Source organism: Hippopotamus amphibius, chromosome 3 (assembly GCF_030028045.1).
Source record: "Hippopotamus amphibius kiboko isolate mHipAmp2 chromosome 3, mHipAmp2.hap2, whole genome shotgun sequence".
Classification (NCBI taxonomy): Eukaryota; Metazoa; Chordata; class Mammalia; order Artiodactyla; family Hippopotamidae; genus Hippopotamus; species Hippopotamus amphibius.
This window is the reverse complement of record NC_080188.1, coordinates 181,208,664-181,228,776: the sequence shown is the minus strand read 5'-3', so window position 1 is coordinate 181,228,776 and position 20,113 is coordinate 181,208,664. Positions and strand designations below refer to the sequence as shown.

At 36.1% G+C, this 20,113-nt stretch overlaps 1 protein-coding gene and 1 pseudogene across 2 annotated transcripts in view; one reads left to right on the top strand and one right to left on the bottom strand.

Moving 5' to 3' along the window:
• Nucleotides 1-20,113, top strand: part of IARS2 (isoleucyl-tRNA synthetase 2, mitochondrial) — a 69,517-nt gene that overhangs the window by 15,241 nt on the left and 34,163 nt on the right. For both annotated transcript variants that reach the window (XM_057728483.1, XM_057728484.1), the window contains exons 3-10: nt 12,768-12,927; nt 13,808-13,956; nt 14,042-14,091; nt 14,172-14,281; nt 14,369-14,459; nt 14,800-14,915; nt 18,097-18,266; nt 19,315-19,405. In XM_057728483.1, coding sequence (XP_057584466.1) covers nt 12,768-12,927; nt 13,808-13,956; nt 14,042-14,091; nt 14,172-14,281; nt 14,369-14,459; nt 14,800-14,915; nt 18,097-18,266; nt 19,315-19,405 — 937 coding nt within the window. The remainder of the gene's footprint in view (nt 1-12,767; nt 12,928-13,807; nt 13,957-14,041; nt 14,092-14,171; nt 14,282-14,368; nt 14,460-14,799; nt 14,916-18,096; nt 18,267-19,314; nt 19,406-20,113) is intronic.
• LOC130849523 (D-aminoacyl-tRNA deacylase 2-like) lies at nt 207-644 on the bottom strand (annotated as a pseudogene).

The window sequence follows — 20,113 nt, the reverse complement described above, 5'->3', positions numbered from 1 at the left end:
CTGAAATCCAGAGTTTGGGTGACTTGGCAAGGTCATCCAGTTAACAGGTTGAAATTGTGGATGTGACCCAGGCAGGATTTTCTTGCTTAAAACTGCTGCAGATGACTGTATTTAAAACAAAGGGGAGTAGAATCTATTCACACCCCACCCAGATCATTTTATACCAGAAAACAGCTGTAGAAAGTAACTTTGAGTGTTTGAGTCAGTTAGGTGTATGGTCCATTGGTATCCAGCTTTAATACCTGCCTGTAAGTGCATGTTGCATCTCAACCCCAGCTCCAGCAGCCTTGCTGTTAGCAGCTAATAGAGTCAGGAATTGGGAATAAAGTTCAAACACCACTTCTTTTCCAGAGTTAGTGTGATACTGCATATTTCCTCCTTTCACTCTCCCCACAGAGGTGGCTTAAGGGATGATGAGAATGTCACAAAGTAGATTCAGTATAGAGATGTACTTTCCATTTTCTGTCTCAGTTGCTTAATTTCACAAGCCAGCTCCCTTGAAAAAGCATGTGTAGATCACTCGTCCTCTCTGGTGCTCTCTAAACCTCTACCCACTGGACTGCAGTGGTGTGTACTTGCAGCTGGGCATGCAGCCACTGCTGCAGGAGTACCTTGGACTGAGGTGTCTGGCCACTCTCAGCCATGGTTGGAGCCTGTACAGCAATCCAATTTGTTCAGACCGAGTGCTATGCAGTCTCTGTCCCCCGTAAGTTTTGGTGTATTGTGTTTCTATTTTCATTTGTTTCAAGATATTTTTGATTTCCTTTTTCTTTCTTCTTTGACCTGTTGGTTTTTCAGAAATGTATTGTTTACTTTCCACACATTTGTGAATTTTTCCATTTTCTTCCTGTTGATTTCTAGTTTCATGCCATGTGGTCAGAAAAGATCGTTGGAATGGTTTCACTCTTTATACATTTGTTAACACTTGTTTAGTGGCCTAATATAATCTATTCTGGACGTTAATATGTGTGTGCTTGAGAAGAATGTGTATTCTGCTGCTTTTCAGTGGAATTTTCCGTATATGTCTGTTAGGTTCATAGGGTATGAAGTATAGTTTAAATCCATTGTTTCCTTATTGATTTTCTGTCTGGACCATCTATCCATTGTTCAAAATGGGGTATTGAAGTCCTCTACTATTATTGTATTATTTTCTATTTCTCTAAATCTGTTAGTAGTTACTTAATATAGTTAGGTGCTCTGATGTTGGGTACATATATATTTACAACTACTAATTTCCTCCTGATAAATCAACCCCTTTATCATTATGATGACATCATTTATCTCTTATTATAGTTTTTGATGTGAAGTCTATTTGGTGTGATACAAGTACCTCTTCTCTGTTAGTTTCCATTTGTGTGGAATATCTTTTTCTGTCTCTTTACCTGATCCCTAAGTGTGTCTTTAAAGCTGACATGATCTCTTGTAGGCATCATACAGTTGGGTCTTGTTTATTACTTAAATCCATTAAGCCACTCTATACTTTTGGATTGGAAGATGTAATCCTTTTACATTTAAAATAATTATTGATAGGCAAGTACTTACTAATGCCAACTTATTGTTTCCTGTTTGTTTTTGTAGTTCCTTTGTTCCTCTCTTTCTGTTTTCCTTTATGAATTGATGATTTTTTCCTTAAAGGCATGCTTTGATTTCCTTCTCTTTATCTTTTGTACCTTTACTATAGGTTTTTGCTTTGTGGTTACCATGAGGCTTACATAAAATACCTTATAGCTATGACAGTCTGTATGAGCTAACAACTTATATATATGATTGCATACAAAAACTGCCCTTTTACTCCCTATACACATTTATGTTTATTAGAATTTTGTTTAACATGTTTTTATATTGTATATTCATTAACGTTATTTTAATTATAGTTCTTTTAATATTTCTGTCATTTAACTTTTATACTAGGGTTATGCCATTAACACACCACCATTATACAGTACAGGAGTATTTTGAGTTTGCCTGTATACTTACCTTTACCAGTATGTTTTAAAATTTCATGTTTTCTAGGCACTAATTATCATCCTTTCATTTCAGCTTGGAGAACTCCTTTTAGGATTTCTTGTATGTAGTTCTAGTGGTGATGAACTCCTTCAGCTTTTGCTTGTCTGTAAAAGTAGTTATTGTTCTTCCATTTATGAAGAGTAACTTTTCCAGTTAAGTATTATTGGTTGGCATTTTTTAGTTTGCAGCACTTTGATATATCATCCCATTCTTTTTGGCCTGCAAGGTTTCTGCTGAGAAATCTACGTGTAGCTTTATGGAGGCTCTCTTATAAGTGTTAAGTGACAAGGTTTTTTTCTCTTGCTGCTTTCAGGATGTTCACTTTGTCTTTGATTTTTGACACTTTTATTATTATAAGTCTTTGAGAAGATCTGTTTGGGTTGAATTTGCTTGGGGATCTGTGAGCTTCATGAATTTGAATGTTCATCTTTCCCCATATTTGGGAAATTCTTAAGCCATTGTTTTTCCTTTTTTTTTTTTAATATTATTTACTTAGGTTGTGTCAGGTCTTAGTTGTGGAGTGAGGGATCTTTAGTTGTGGCACACAGACTTCTTAGTTGCAGCATATGAACTCTTAGTTGTGTCATGTGGATTTCTTAGTTGTGGCATGCAAACTCTTAGTTGCAGCATGCATGTGGGATCTAGTTCCCTGACCAGGGATTGAACCTGGGCCCCCTGCATTGGAAGCACAGAGTCTTACCCACTGGACCACCAAGTCAGTCCCAGTCATTGTTTCTTTTTCTTTTTTTTAAAAAAATTAAGTAATTAATTAAGTTATTGGCTGCTTTGGGTCTTCGTTGCTGCATGTGGGCTTTCTCTAGTTGCTGTGAGCAGGGGCTACTCTTCATTGTGGTGTGTGGGCTTCTCATTGCGGTGGCTTCTCTTGTTGCAGAGCGTGGGCTCTAGGCACATGGGCTTCAGTAGTTGTGGCATGTGAGCTCAATAATTGTGGCTTGTGGGCTTATTTGTGACGCATGGGCTTAGTTGCTCCGTGGCATGTGGGATCTTCCAGAACCAGGGATTGAACCCATGTCACTTGCATTGGCAGGCAGATTCTTAACCACTGTGCCACCAGGGAAGTCTCCATTGTTTCTTTTTTTTTTTTTAAATAAATTTATTTATTTAGTTATTTATTTATTGGCTGCATTAGGTCTTTGTTGCTGCACACAGGCTTTCTCTAGTTGTGATGAGCAGGGGCTACTCTCCGTTGTGGTATGTGGGCTCCTTACTGCGGTGGCTTCTCTAGAGCACAGGATCTAGGTGTGCAGGCTTCAGTAGTTGTGGCACAAGGGCTCGATAGTTGTGGCTCACAGGCTCTAGAGCACAGGCTGAATAGTTGTGGCACACGGGCTTAGTTGCTCTGCGGCATGTGAAATCTTCCTTGACCAGGGATCGAACCCATATCCCCTGCATTGGCAGTGAACAAAAATCCCTGTATAAGTGGGCCCAAGCAGTTCAAACCCGTGTTGGTCAAGGGTCAACTGTAGTTCTAGTCCTTTCTATCTCTTCTTGTGGTTTGTTATGCATATTGCATCTATTAATATTACAAACCCCACAGTACATTGTTATAAAATTATTGCTTTATTATCTGTAGTCATTTTCTTAGCCCAGTGCAGCCTTTTTCATATATACCTCCTTTGTGCTGTTACCAGCAAATATATTGCATTTCTGTATGCTTTACACTGGACAACATGTTACGTACATGTTTTTTGAACACTTGCCTTTTACATCAGTTAGGAGAAGAAAGTATTGGGTTGGCTAGAAAGTCCATTCAGATTTTTCCATAACATCTTATGGAAAAACCAAAGAGGATTGGTAAAAGTAATTAATTATAAATGATAGTAATAAATGAATATTTATTCTATTGGGTTGGCCAAAAAGTTCGTTCGGGTTTTTCCGTAACATCTTACGGAATGTTTTTTCCTGTGGATTTGAATCACCATCTGTGGGCACTTTCTTTTAGCCTGAAAAACTTTCTTTCATGTCATTCCCTATAAGATGAGTCTGCTGGCAACAAACTCATTCCTGCTCTCTTTCTCTCTTTCTTTCTCACTCTTTCTCTTTTTCTTTCTCACTCTCTTTTTCTCTTTCTTTCTTTTTTAAATAAAAGAGTGGCTTTATTTTGCTTGCATTTTTTCAATATAGCTTTGCTGGATGTAGGATTCTTGGTTGAGAGTGTTTTCTGTGAACACTTTCAATATGTGATCCCTCTGCTCTCTGCCCTCCACTGTTTCTGCTGACAACTCAGCTGTTAGTCTTTTGTAGATAGTAAGTCTTTTTTTCTCTTGCTGCTTTTAAGGTTTTCTCCTTATTTGTCACTTTCAGCATTTTTACTGTAATGTGTTTTTGTCTGGATCTTTCTATGTTTATTCTTCTTGGAGTTCATTGGGCTTTCTGGATGAATAGGTTAGTGTTTTTCAGTAAATTTCAGAAGTTGTTTATTATTTCTTTGTATATTTTTTGGTGTTTGATTTTTTTTAAGCTCTTTATTGCAATATAATTGCTCTACACTCTTGTACCAGCTTATGAGGTATGCCAAAGTGAATCAGCTGTATTTATACACATATCCCCATATCCCCTCCCTCCTGTGACTCCCCCCCACCCTCCCTGTCCCGGCTCTCTAAGGCATCACCCATCATCGAGTTGATCTCCCTTTGTTATACAGCAACTTCCCACTAGCTATCTGTTCTACAGTTGGTAGCATATATATGTCTGTGCTACTCTCTCACTCCATCCCAGCTTCCCCTTCGCCCCCCGCTCCCCCAACCCCGTGTCCTCCAGTCCATTCTCTGCATCTGCATCCTATTCTTGTCCTGCCACTGGGCTCATCAGTACCATTTTTTTTTTCTTTGTATATTTTTAAACCTCTTTCTTTCCTTTCCTCTGAAACTCCCATTCCTTCCATTATGTTGGTATGCTGAGTACACGTGTGAGGCTCTGATAATTTTTTTCTGTTCTTTTTTGTTTGTTCCTTGTTTTATGTAATCTCTATTGATCCGAATTCACATTCACTAATTATTTCTTCTGCCAGTTCATATATACTGTTGAGCCCCTCTAGTGAGTTTTTCCATTTCATCTATTATTTTCAACTCCGGAATTCCCCTTTTGGTGTTTTTAACAAGAATAACAACTTATGTCTCTTTATTGGTATTTTCTGTTGATGTGACATTACTGTCATTATCCTAACATCTCCTTTTATCTCTTTAGTCATGGTTTCCTTTAAGCTATTTACACTTTTTTTTTTTTTTAAATTTTGGCCATGACACATGGCTTGTGGGATCTTAGTTCCCCAACCAGGGATCCAGCCCAGGCCCACAGCAGTGAAAGGGCCAAGTCCTAACCACTGGACTGGCAGGAAATTCCCCTTTATACATGCTTATGATGGCAGTCTTGAATTCTTTTTCTGTTCACCTGGCATTTGGTTGCTCTCATAGTTAGTTTCTGTTGCCTGCTTTATTTTCAATTTATATGCCTTACTTCTGTATTTCTGTGTATGTCTTTTTTGTGATTTTTTTGTTCTTGGAAATTAGGCATTTTAGTAATATTTTGTAGTAACTCTGTATACTGATCTTTCTGCCACTGCCTGCTTCCTGACCTGGCTTTTCATTGTAATTTGCTTGTTTATATGTTTAGGGACTGGCTGGATTATTTTCATGAGGTCCGTTCCTGCCCCCTCTCATTTTTCTCTAATGTTAAGCCTCTGATGTTGCTTCTCAGGGAGGAGCAGCTTTGGGTGTGCTCAGCCACCCTGAGAGGATAGTGGTTTTGGCAGGGTTCCCATCCTCTTTTTCCCTGCCAACACCCATCTATTTTGTTCTGAAATTTTCCAGCTCTTAGCTCTGTTGTTTTCAACAGTGCCCTTGGGCGTTAACTGTTGTGTAGGCTAATTCAGTCAAATTTGGGGTCCTTTGAAGTACTGGTTCCTGAGGTCAGATTTTAATTCTTGTTCTGATCCCAGGAGGGCTCCTCCCAGCTGTCTTCTCTTCTGCAAATTAGCTGGTTTAGAGTTTAGCTGTACCCCTTGAATCTAGGAACCTTTTCCCAATTGCCTTTCCCAAGAGCCTCCACCAGGGATCAGAGCCCTCTTAGGCCTGAACCTCTCCTTGCCCTGTTGCTGGGAGGAGATTAAGAGTTATTTGTTTTACTGGCTGCTTCCTTCCCCAGGCAGGATCTCCCAGCCAGGGCTCTGGAGCTGGGAGTGGGGGAAACTGTACGCTTCTGTCTGAGACATACCCTCACTTTTGGAGCTGAGGGTCAGTAGCCTGAGATCTTTTTGAACTGCTTTTCCCGGTGTGTGGAACCACCATTTCATGAGCCCAAACAGGGGTGGTTAGAGCCCCCATATTCCCAGCAGATTCTCATACAAGGTTTCATGAGTGGGGTCTTTGTGGAGGAAGGGAGTCTCTACCTGTTAGCCTGAGCAGCAGGTAGGTGGGACAGGATCATAAACGCTGACCCCCTGCCCTCCACAAGGAGCCCTGTGTTCTTGGCTGCATCATCTGGAGTGGAGGTGACCTCACAGAGCTGGCAGGCTGGTTAGAGGGAGTGGTCTTGGTTCTCATTTTTCTTGCCAAGCTTTCATGGCATTTTTCTTCTTGTTTAGATATTTCTTCCTTTGCTGTGTGCCCTTAGGACCATTTCCAGAAGCTTTAAATGATTGGGGTTTTAAATTATTTTTACCAGTTTTCCTGGCAGGCAGATCCCTGTAGTTTCTTACACTGTCATGCCTGAAGTCAAACTCTGTTTCTTTAATTTTTCTCTTTTATTTTTCTGTTCTTAATTTCATCAGTTTCTGTTTCTTATTGTTTCCTTGCTTCTGCCTGCTTTGGGTTCATTTGGTCTTTTTCTAATTTCTTGAGGAGAGATTTTATATTACTGGTCAGACTTTTCCTTTTTTTCCAGTGTATGCATTTTGTTGCTATAAATTTCTTTGTCATCACTGCTGTAGCTTGTGCCTCACAAATTTTGTCATGCTGAGTTTCCATTTGTATTCAGTTCATTGTATTTTTTTAATTTCTTTTGAGAATTGCTCCTTGATCTGTGGATTGTTTAGAAGCATGTTGTCCCTTTACATCTTTTTTCCTTCCCTTGCTTTTAGCTTGGTTTACATATTTCCTCTGCATGTATTTTGGTTCATGTAAGACAGTGTTTAACAGTTATCTTTGCAACTGTGAAACATAATTTAAAAGACTTGAAGAAATGGAAAGTTTATTATATTTACCCATATTTTTGTTTACCGTATTTTTTCTTCCTTTTTGATGTTTCAACATTCGTGCTGTATTGTGTTTTTTTTTTGTTTAGACAGTTTTCTTTTGCCATTCCTTAGGGTAGGTCTGCTGGTCACATATGCTTTTAGTTTTCCTTCATCTGATGATGTCTTGATTTCCTTCCATTCTTTTTTTTTTTTTTAAAGAACTTTTATTGAGATATAATTGACATACAATAAACTGCATATATTTAAAGTGTGCAATTTGATTTTTTTTTCTTATTAGTAATGTATATATGGCAATCCCAATCTCCTGATTCATCCCACCCTAACCCCCCACGCCTCACTTTCCACGCTTAGTGTCTGTGTGTTTGTTCTCTACATCTGTGTCTCTAGTTCTCCCTTGCAAACCGGTTGATCTGTACCATTTTTCTAGATTCCGCATATATGCGTCACTTGTTTTTCTCTTTCTGATTTACTTCACTCCATATGACAGTCTCTAGGTCCATCCATGTCTTTACAAATGTCCCAATTTCATTCTGTTTTACAGTTGAGTAATGTTTCATTGTATATATGTACCACATCTTCTTTATCCATTCCTCTGTTGATGGACATTTAGGTTGTTTGCATGACCTGGCTATTGTAAATAGTGCTGCAGTGAACATTGGGGTGCATGTGTCTTTTTGAATTATGGTGTTCTCTGGGTATATGCCCAGCAGTGGGATTGCTGGGTCATATGGTAACTCTATTTTTAGTTTTGCAAGGAACCTCCATACTGCTCTCCATAGTGGCTGTATTCAATTGCATTCCCACCAACAGTTTTCTCCACACCCTCTCCAGCATTGACTGTTTGTAGATTTTCTGATGATGCCCATTCTAACTGGTGTGAGGTGAGACCTCATTGTAGTGCTGATTTGCATTTCTCTAATAATTAGCGATGTTGAGCTTTTCATGTGCCTCTTGGCCATCTGTATGTCTTCTTTGGAGAAATGTGTATTTAGATCTAATGCCTATTTTTTGATTGGGTTGTTTGTTTTTTTGATATTGAGCTGCATGAACTGTTTATATATTTTGGAGATTAACCCTTTGTCTGTTGATTCGTTTGCAAACATTTTCTCCCATCCTGAGGGTTGTCTTTTCGTCTTGCTTATAGTTTCCTTTGCTGTGCAGAAGTTTTTAAGTTTCATTAGGTCCCACTTATTTATTTTTGGTTTTATTTCCATTACTCTAGGAGGTGGGTCAAAAAGATCTTGCTGTGATTTATGTCAAAGAGTGTTCTTCCTATGTTTTCCTCTAGGAGTTTTATAGTGTCTGGCCTTATATTTAGGTCTTGGATCCATTTTGAGTTTTATTTTTGTGTATGGTGTTAGGGAGTGTTCTAATTTCATTCTTTTACATGTAGCTGTCCAGTTTTCCAAACTTCTTCCATTCTTGAAGTATACTTCAATGCATATAGCATTCTAGATTGACAAGTTTTTTCTTAGTACTTGAAAAATATTGTTCCACTTCCTTCTGGCCTCCATGTTTTCTTACGAAAACTCTGCTGTCTTTTAAATTATTTTTCCCCTAATAAGCAAGGTGTCATTTTTCTCCAACTGCTTTCAAGACGTTTTTATTTTCAAAAGTTTAATGATTATGTGTCTCGGCATGAATTTCTTTGGATTTTTCCTCTGGATTTTGTTAAGCTTCTTGAATTTATAGATTTATATCTCCTGCCAATCTGGGGAGTTTACAACCATTATTTTTCCATGTACTTTTTTCAGTTCTGAAAAAGTCTCCTTTCAGGGCAGCAGTGGCACCAAGGTTAGATCTTTTGTTGTAGTTCCACAGGTCTGTGATATTTTTTTTCTGTCCTTTTCCTCCCTTCTTTTTAGATTGGGTCATTTATTCTGACTTCAGGGTTAGTGATTCTTCCCTTTGTCCCCTCCATTCTGTAGTTGAGCCCATGTATAGAACTTTTTATTTCAGTTATTGTACTTTTCACTTTTAAAATTTGCATTTGATATTTCAATAAAATTGAGATACAGAATAAAAGGAAAAACATTTTCCATTTACTTCTTCTTGTATATCTACTGACTTTGCTGAGGATTTCTCTTTTTTCATATTTTTCAAGTGTGTTCACAATTGGTTGTTTAAGCATTCTTATGGTTACTTTAAAGTCTTTTTCAGGTTATTCTAACATTTCTCTCATCTCAGTCTTGGTTATCTAGTGATTTTCTTTTTTTATTCAGTTTCAGATCTTCCTGGGTTGGAGTATGAGTGAGTTTTTGTTGAAACCTTAGCATTTTCTGTATTATGAGATTCGGGATCTTATTTAAAATTTTCTGTTTTGGCTAGTTTTTGCTGATACCTCTCTGGCAAAGGAAGGGCTTCACTTATAGAAAAAAATTTTAAATGTTTTTAATGGCTAAAAAGTAAATCTGGAAAGTAAATGAGTTTGAGTAGTCAAAATGTAGAGAAAGATTGAGGACTGAATTTGTTGTATCAGATAGGAATATCCTGTAGTATTATCTGGTTCTGGTTCAGATCAATAAGGTAAAATAGGTGTCTGGGCTAGTCTTGTTTAGTCTAATATATTCTTGTTATTTCCCACACAGAAGCTTTAATAGATATTACCTTTAAAATTATTGTTTTTAAGCATATCTTCTATTTTAAATTATTTAAGGCTAACTTTTCCATTCTTCTTCTGGAACTTTCTGTTGCATATGTTGAGTGAGGACACTTTAAATTAATTTGAGAAAGATAGCCTAGCCTCTTGTTTTTTAATACAGTCAGTGAGACTGTATGTTATAATAAAAACACAAAACAAAACTCTGTTGCTCCAGATTCTTTTGGTTCCTAGGTATAGAAAAGCCAATTCTAACTGGATTAAACAAAAAAAGGAATTGATTTACTGTTCTAATGGTGGTTTTAGCTCCTTGCATGGCTAGACCCAGGGACTCAGATAATATCAGGGGTTGGTTTCTCTCTTTCACTCTTAGGCAGGCTTTCGCCCTTTTGATGTCTCCTCACTCTAACCCTTGCCCCTCCCATTCCCCAGCATTTTCAGGCTTACATTCTTCAGTCCTTTCTTTCCTAACAGTTCTTGCACAAGTCCTGTAATTGAATCTCCTTGGCCTGATTTGGGTCACAAGTCCATTCCTGAAGCAGTCATTTTGGACTTGGGGATAGTATGTGTTGATGGCTGCAGTGGATCACATGCTCACCCTTGGAGCTGGAATGGAGGGGAGTCAGCTCCACATGGCTTGAGGTTGAGAAGGCATAATTCTCTGAAAAACTGAGGCAGCCTACAAAAGCATCTTTTCTGTGCCTAGTTGGAGGCTTTATCCAAGACCATGGGCACTTTGGAACTATAGGAGGAACAGGTCTTGCTCTTCCTCAGACAATACCATGTATAGTTTTGCTTGCTTTTCTCTGCTTGGAATGCATCCCAGATATTCAGATGGCTCACTTCCTCATTTGCATCCTATCTTTGTTCAGATGTCATGTCATCAGGTTTTACTGATATCCCTGTAAAATAGTACCACCACTACCACCCACATGCCTCTTTCAAACCCTTTACCTTATTTTAACTTCATAGTGAATGAATGTCCTTATTTTCTGTCTTCCTCCATCCTAAGAAGGACCTTGTCTTTCCTGTTTACTGCCATACTCTAGGTTCCTAGAACAGTGCTTGGCATCTTGTAGGCATTCAAATATTTGTTAAACAAAGGAGTACATGAGTGTTGTGATAGGAAAATAAAAGACAAAAGGAGAAATGAGGACGGAAAGGACTATCATGAACAAAAGAGGCAAATGGCTCTTAGAGGAATGGAGGAACTTATTTGGAGAGTAGAATAATGTTTGATACTGAGGAATTAGTAGAATATTCCTGTTGCATCACTGCTGTTTCTTTTACTAGAGGCTTCTAATAAAGACTTCTACCTTTCCTTATTGGGGACATTGTTAATTTTTAACTCATGATTAAATTGAAAAATTAGCTCAAATGATGCCATTTTGTTAACTTGATTGATAGCAGCACTGTGAAGTAGAAATGTTGCAAACTACAAATGTGAGCCACAGAGGTAAGTTAACATTTTTTAGGAGCCACATAAAAATTAGTCAAAAGAAATAGATGAAATTAATCTTAATAGTGTATTTAACTCAGCATATCTGAGCCATCATTTTAACATATAGCCATTGTAAATTTTATTGGAGATCTTTCACAGGCTTTTTGGGGGGGGTATTAAGTATTAGAAATCTGGTATATATTTTACAGTTATAGTACATCTCAATTTGGACTAGGTGATTTTGATGCTCATTAGTTGCTGGTGACTAGTGACTACTGTGTAAGACATCACAGTCTAGAGCATATATGCATGCATTCCTTTATTCAGTAAGTACTTGTAGAATAGTGCCAGATACCATTCTAAATGCTTGGAGTTTACGGATGAAGAAGACAGATGGAATCTCTGGTTTCAAAGAGTTTATATTTTCCTGTGAAGGGACAGATAATTAAATAAAATAACTTCAGATAGGGATAAATGGGAAGGATGTTATTTATATACATAACATACAGTGTACAAATCTTAAGTATATATAAGTAGATGAATGTTTATGTCGTATTACTACCACCCAGATCACAAGGGCCCCCTGCCCTTTGGTAAGAAGTTTGAAAGAGTTTTTACGTGGAAGAAGGGGTAGGAGGAATGTGTATTATCTTTTCTACTTTTGAGAGACGTGGAAAGGAAGAAATATTTTTCTGGACTACTGCACTATTTAATTTTGGGAAGGAGCTGAGCTTGGAGCCAAATCTGTTCTTTGTATTTGAACACCCATTTTTTTTTGTAGTAATACATTTTTCAAAAGACTCTGCTGCCCCCTAGTATCTAAAATGAGCTAAGAAACAGTTATAGAACTATACCAAGTGAAGAGGTCTGCTGTTTTATTTAGGGTTTTAGTAATAACAGAATTAACCATGAACTTCCCTGGTAGTCCAGTGGTTAAGATTCTGCGCTTCCACTGCAGGGGTTCGATCCCTGGTCAGGGAAGTTCCACATGCTGCTTGGTGTGGCAAAAAAAAAAAAGAAGAAGTTGTTCACCGTGATATTTCATACTCTGAGTGCATTATAAATTCTGCATTGATTCTATAATATTTATTAAATTTACATAATATTGGATTATTCATGTTAAGAATTTTTTTGTAAGAGTAAAGCGAATTTGTTATTTGAACTCTGATTTTTAGAAAGTTCAAATTATTTCTTAAAAAGGTAGTATGAGCTGCTTGTTTGCATGCTCCAACTTTATAGACAAATTAGTAAATTTGGGCATAATGTTTTTCACTATGAAATCTTTTATAATTTGATTTCCTTCTGGGGGAGTTGACGCATTTTAAAAATCAAGTATTTGTTATTCTTGTGTTTATGTAGAACTTGAGTTGGTAGATTTAATAGGTAATTTTATATAAATCCTTTTAAAATAGGGTTTTCTTAGTGTTTGAAAATGATATTAAGAAGAGAATATGAATTGTAGGCCACATGCTTTATGTATGGTGATTATTGTTGTATCTTTGCAGATTTTGAAAGATATTGCTAATCGATACCATATGATGAGAGGTTCCAAAATACATTTTGTGCCAGGCTGGGACTGTCATGGGTTACCTATTGAAATAAAAGTATTATCAGAACTTGGTGGAAAATCTCAGAATCTTTCAGCTGTGGAAATTAGAGAGAAAGGTAAATAATCTCTATTTCTGTTTTAAAATGGTGTTGGTAAACACAGCTTCCTTGGAAAAGTCAGGGCTTTATCAAAGACAACTGTTATTTTTTAGTTTTTGTTATTGTTTTTTCACTTATAATGAGACCTGTTGGAAACCACTTTGTGTCACAGAAAGTTCAGATTTTGTGTAATTGACTTTTGTGAGAACTTATGTTCAGAAGCGAAGGAAAGATTTGTGAGCATGTCCAAGTACATTTTTCAGTTCTTTAGACTTCACATTTTGTTGAAATTATTATTTTGGTCAGTGTTTTTATTTACCTTCTTGGCTAGGGCTTGTTTACCTATTTCAGGTACAGAACCAAAAGTAACTTTTAAATTAAAAATTTTTTTAAATCTCTTTTTTGATCCTTCCTTCAGTAGAATGGGTCAGGGAGGACGCTTCTGTCCTTATATGTAAAACTATTCTTATATGTTAAACTGTATAATTGGATGTGACTGTGAAGATTTTGTACTTCCTTATGAAACAGTATTATTGGTTGTACTGATTAATTTTGTGTGTGCATATAATGGAATAAGAATTATTCTCTGACCTTTTCTTAAATTAAGAAATATGAAGAATAACTTTTCCAGTTTATTTTTTCTGAAGTCATTTTATGACCTCTGAGTAATAGAGGAGACGATAAAAAAATTTAAATTTTGAAATTTTAGTTAATTTTAGAATTTGTTATAGGTATCTTCTGAACACTTTTAACTTTCAAGATAATTTTCCTATTAAAAATATTTATAGTCTAAGTTGTGTATAATACCTGTATTTAGAGAAATACATGCTAAACCATGTTTAAGAATTTGAATTAATTTGTTTTCAAAAGCTTTTTTTGTTTTCCTCATTGTTTTTAGCTAGGTCATTTGCCAAAGCAGCAATTGAGAAACAGAAGTCAGCATTTATTCGTTGGGGAATAATGGCAGATTGGAATAATTGCTACTATACATTTGATGGAAGATATGAGGCCAGGCAGTTGAGAATTTTCTACCAAATGTATGATAAGGTAATAAAGTTTTTTTTTTTCCTTTGAGTATGTTAAATTATGTGTTACAAAATTCCAGCTTTCATTTATCTTTGTTTTTTATTAGGGCTTGATTTATCGATCTTACAAACCTGTGTTTTGGTCTCCCTCATCAAGGTATTTATGTGTTTTTGGTATTGAAGGGGAGAATTTTGTGGGGCTTCCAAATATTTATGTTTAATATTTTTAAACCTTAGGACTGCATTGGCTGAAGCAGAACTTGAATATAATCCAGAGCATGTCAGTCGCTCAGTATATGTAAAATTCCCTCTCTCGAAACCTTCTCCTAAGTTGGCATCTCTTATAGGTGAGATATATCCATTGCTTGAGTTTATTAAAGTTATGGAATTATAACTTTTCATTTGCTAGCATATTTGAAATTTTATTTTCACAGATGGTTCATCTCCTGTTAGTTTTTTGGTCTGGACCACCCAGCCTTGGACAATTCCAGCCAATCAGGCTGTTTGTTACATGCCAGAATCAAAGTACGTGTATTATTGCAATTTTTGTTTTATCCACAGATAGGATCAATTCCATTTTTAGCATTATTTTGATCTTATTTCATCCTCATTATCCTTTTAAAATTAGTGAATTATAGCTTAGTTTTTATGTTCATATAGATTTTATTAAGCTTTAGAGGATTCTACTTAAGACCTTATTTCTAGCTTTTTTGGAAAAGAAAACAGAAATGTAAAGAATGAAGTCCTTTGAAAATGGTACTTTGTTGATCTTAGTTTTTCTAAAATGATGTAAAACATTTAAAATGTTATCTGTGGTTTTTCTTTTTTTCATCATTAGTAATTTACTCCTAAATTTTTATTTTAGGTATGCTGTTGTGAAGTGTTCCAAATCTGGAGACTTACACATTTTAGCTGCAGATAAAGTAACATCTGTTGCTTCTACTTTGGGAACAACATTTGAGGTTATTTCAACATTTTCAGGTGAGGATTTACAGATATTCTGACTGTCAAAGTCATCAAAATATTGGGTTGATCTGAGTTCAGTACCTTGCTGAGCATTGCTCATTGTCAATCAAAACAGATATGGCCTCTACCTGTCTAGAATATATTTTACATTGATTAAACTGAAGGAGAATATACATTAAACATGATAGGAGTATAGAAAATGTGAACATTGACAAAGGCACAATAGATTAAAAAAACGTTTTTGGCACATATCCAGTGGAAGATTAGACAGATGTCCTTTGTACAACATAGAATGTACAAATTTTCCTTTAAAATGTTATTAAAATTAAATTACTGAAAATTATTTTTATCTGATTTGATCAAAGGAGCAGGGAAGGAAATAAATACATTTATTTTGCGGTACATGATTTTAATAAGGAAATTGAATAAATTCTGAAAGTTATTCCCAAGATAGCATTTCTATCAAAAGGATTCTTAGTAAGCTATGATTTGGGACTTCTGAAGTAGTGGTTGATTTTGAAATATAACTGTGGAAACCTAGGGAAGTTTAAAATTACCTTTGATCCTTAGGGATGATGTATCTTCAAGTTTCTTTTGAAAGAAAAAAAAATCACAAGAATAGAGATACTCAAAAATGGAAAGATTGCCTAGTTAAGTAAGGAAGGCCTCGAAATGCATTGGTTCAGATATAAGCCAGTTAGAAGTGTAAACAATTTTAACAAAAGTCAAAAGGTTTTCTAATGTCAAAAGCATAAAAGAAGCTACAGAATGTTTAATATTTAATACATTGGACCTTGTTTGTACATTAAGTAACTTAGAGAATCCAGTATATTCTTTACTCCATACCCCTCTCTTAACCTCTTTTTTAAAAAAATAGATAGGTAATTGATAAATAACATATTAGTTTCAGGCATTCAACATAAAGGTTCAATATTTGTATATATTGTGAAATGATCACCATAGTAAGTCTAGTTAACATCCATCATCACACATAGTTGCAGATTTTTTTCTTGGGATAAGAACTTTTAAGATCTATTCTCTAAGCAACTTTCAAATATACAATACAGTATTATTAACCACAGCCCACTTCTTTTTTTTTTTTTTTTAAGAAATATTTATTTATTTATTTATTTATTGGGGGGTACACCAAGCTCAATCATCTGTTTCTATACACATATCCCCAACCCACTTCTTTTTTAAGTGCAGAAGGTAGTAATAGACTTCAGTGACATGTTTGATGTTTTTACAAAAGTTGAATGGCATTATCAAAAGGTTTTTGAAATTATTAAGGTTAAATTTAAAGATCATTTTTCTAGACTGCGTAATTGTTTCAGATTATTGCTTTGCGGAGAATTGATGGATTGCCATTTTGAGCCACCATGTTTCAGAGGAAATACATATACTTTTCATTCCTGGCAAAATAATCTGGTGACAACTGGCTTACTACTTATTAAAGTAGTAGGAATGTTGAGCAGCTAAAATGAATATTTTGTATGTGCTAGATTTTATTTCCAGAAAAAAAAGGTAAATTGTTTCTTATTAATCATTTGGAGATCTTTGTTGGGAGGTGAGATAGAGTATTAATTGCTGCAAACACTAAGTATGGGGATAAAGCAAAGTTAATAAATGAAATTTACTTTGCTCCAAACCTTTGGTTTCTGTACTCAGAATGCATAAAGAGTACAGCATAGGGTTGTGGGGACTGGTGTTACTTATAAATCTAACTTAGAGAAAGGAATCGAAGTGCAGACTAAAGAGTAGATTTCTTTAAGAATTAATGCTGACCAGTTGTCTTCTTAAACAACATTATGAATTATATGGAAAAGAATGCATCCTGAAGTATTCAGGTTTTTCCTGGTAATTCAGGTATTTCTAGGTAATAAAATGCCAAGTCAATCAAGTCAGACAGCAAGGAGGGCTTGTGATTTTTTTTTTTCCAGAAAGGGAGTTTAATCATCATCAGTTATAAGGAAATGTTGGTTTTTCTCAAGCCTCTTACCCATTGTGCTGTTTTAAGTGAAATGAAATCAGCAATAGGGCAATCTATGAAATGTCAAAATTAAAAGATTTGTGTTGCTCTTCTGGCGGTATGAATAGGTTACTATACGTACAGTAGTTTTTATTGCTATATGGCTAGAGAAAAGGATCATAGACGTGAAGAAATTTCTCTATAAGGACAGATTTTTTTTTTCTAAGTTAAATATTATTTAGCTTAGAAGGATGAATGATTTGTGGGGAAGATCTGAGGCATAAGGGGGCCATTGACCGTTCTTCAGTTATTAAAGAGTAGATAGGATAAAGAGACGTATTCAGTATATTCGGTAAGTAGATGGGTAGAACCAAACATTTTAAAGTTTGAAGACTGTTATTTTTAGAATGTGTGAAAGAAAGATTAGTTTATGGAACTCAACTCAAGAGGCAGTAAAGTTGGGAAATGTTAATAATGGTGTAGAAAAATTAATAGATGATGGGTATGGTGTATTATTAAAGGGAGCTAAAGTTATGTAGAACATGAGAGTCAGACTTGCCTTTGAAGCTGAATTCAGTCATTTATTACCAGTGTGACCTTAGGCAAATTTCCTATATTTTCTTGTTTTCTGATTTGTAAATCGGGGACAATGTTAGCTGTTTTGTAGTATTGTGACAATGAGGTGAGAGTTTACGTTGAGTCCAGTATATGGTGGGTGTCCAGTAACTGTTAGATGTTATTTACCATCTCGTACCTTCGTAGGGCAACATTATGAAAAGCAACAACGAGTTCCACAGAGATAGTGTTAGAACCTGCTGGTCATTGACCTGTTGATCTAGAGGTTTTTTGTCCTCTATTCCAAAAGGCACATAACTATACATAAATTAGAGAAATTTTCTTGGTTTCATTTGATTATCTATTTGTTTTAATAATTACTGATACTTTAAAGCATTTACAGTGTGGCAAGTATTGTGATAAGTACCCAAAATGGTTAATATGTATTAACCCAGTTTTTCGTCACAGCAGACCTCTGAGGTAAGAACCACAATTGTTCACATTTTATAGATTCCTGAAGGTCACAGAACAAGTAAAGGGGAAAGGCAGAATTTGAGCCCAGTCTTGTCCCAGATTCTGTTCTTTTCACCTGATGTCTATCTATTGCTGTTCTTAAAGAGGTAAAAGAATTGCCATATAAAATAACTTAACCATGATTTTCTGTCCCCTCAGGTGTAGACTTGGAAAATGGTACTTGCGCTCATCCTTTAATTTCTGAGCGAGTGTCTCCTCTTTTACCTGCCAATCATGTGACCATGACAAAAGGAACAGGGTTGGTTCACGCAGCCCCAGCTCATGGTATGGAAGATTACAGTGTAGCTTCTCAACACAACTTGTCCACGGTACTGCTCCTCTTTCTCCTTTTTCAGTAATTGCGTTTGTAGAATTAAAGTGATTAACTAACATCTTTACTTTTTGATAATAAACAATAATTTTTGTCATCACAGTTAAGTTGTGAAATGTTTCTGTGTAATAAGCCTCCAAGCCTCATTAACTCATACTAACTGAGAGCAATTTCCCAGAATTAGCACAAAATTGGCACAGGGTTGGAATTGAAGAATACATAGTAAATGGGGGCTTTTTTTTTTTCTCAAGTATTTAGTCATATAGACATAATACTTTCAATCCCTGAAAAATGGCAAGCAGGTTTTGCTAAATAGTAGAAAAGAGCCTTTTTTTGGGTCAGACTAAGCAGTCCTCTCTAAATTTATTTGTTTATTTACTTGGCTGCATTGGGTCTTTGTTGCTGCACGTGGGCTTTCTCTAGTTGCGAAGAGTGGGGGCTACTCTTCATTGCGGTGCATGGGCTTTTTATTGCGGTAGCTTCTCTTGTGGAGCACCAGCTCTAGGTGTGCAGGCTTCAGTAGTTGTGGTGCACGGGCTCTAGAGCACAGGCTCAGTAGTTGTGGTGCAAGGGCTTAGTTGCTCTGCGGCATGTGGGATCTTCCTGAACCAGGGCTCGATCCCGTGTCCCCTGCGTTGACAGGTGGATTCGTAACCACTGCGCCACCAGGGAAGTCCCTCTAAATTTATTTTACACACATCAGTTTCTTAGCAAGTTTTTCCATTTAGTTGAAGGCAGCTCTCAAAGTCATCACAATGTATGTACACTGCCATAGATCTGTAAATAACAGAGATTTTTACTATATCTTTTTACTTTTTATTATTAAACTTTAGGTATATGCTTTAATAATACATTTTGCCTTTGGTGATATAAGTACGTAAATTCACAAATTCTGATTGACCGAATAAGACATAGTACCTAAATTTTCAGTGTAGTGAAAGACACTGAAATGAGATGTTTTATATAGTATGTTGTTTTGCCAGATATTGTCATAAGATAGAATGTCTTGATACTTTATTTTAATTGTTCAAAATGACTCTTTGTAGGATTGTTTAGTGAATGAAGATGGAGTTTTCACAGATGCTGCGGGTCCAGAGCTTCAAAACAAGGCTGTTCTTGAAGAGGGAACAGATGCGGGTGAGTACTGTGTAGGTTGATGTCATAAATATTATTTTCTGAAAAGCAGAGAATAGTAACCTTTGCTGACAATTCTCTCATCTTGTACTTTCAACAGAAACAAAAAGCTAAAATTATATTTTACTTATATTTTATTTTGCCACATGATTTAAAATGGAGTTTGGCACTTTTTCATCTTTTGCTTTGCAGTTGCTCTACTTGTTTAAGCAAATCAGGGCAGTCAACAGGGAATGATGTTATTTTAAGACTATAGAGATAGTCATCAGCAGTGTTAGTTTTGTGGAAGGATGAAATCAATCTTGGGACTAGATGTTGACTGAATTAGACACTCTCACTTCTTTTGTAACCCTTGTAAATCACTGACCGGTATAGGATAGTTGAACAGTCTTAGGGGTCCTCCAGTCTTGAGTTGTCTTTCTACCTTTCTATAAATATGGAGCTAACGACCAGGTACTGTGAAAATCTTTCTTTGCCCACACTAAGACTAAGACTAATTAGATCTGGTGTATTAATTTTCTAGGCCTCCTGTCACAAATTACCATAAATTTGGTAGCTTAAAACAACGGAAACTTACTCTCTCACAGTTCTGGAGGCTAGAATTCTGAAATCAAGGAGTTGGCCAGGCTCTGCTCCCTCTGAAAGCTCTATAGAAAACTCCTTCTTTGCCTCTTCCTAGCTTCTAATGGCTCATAGTAATCCTTGGCTTTC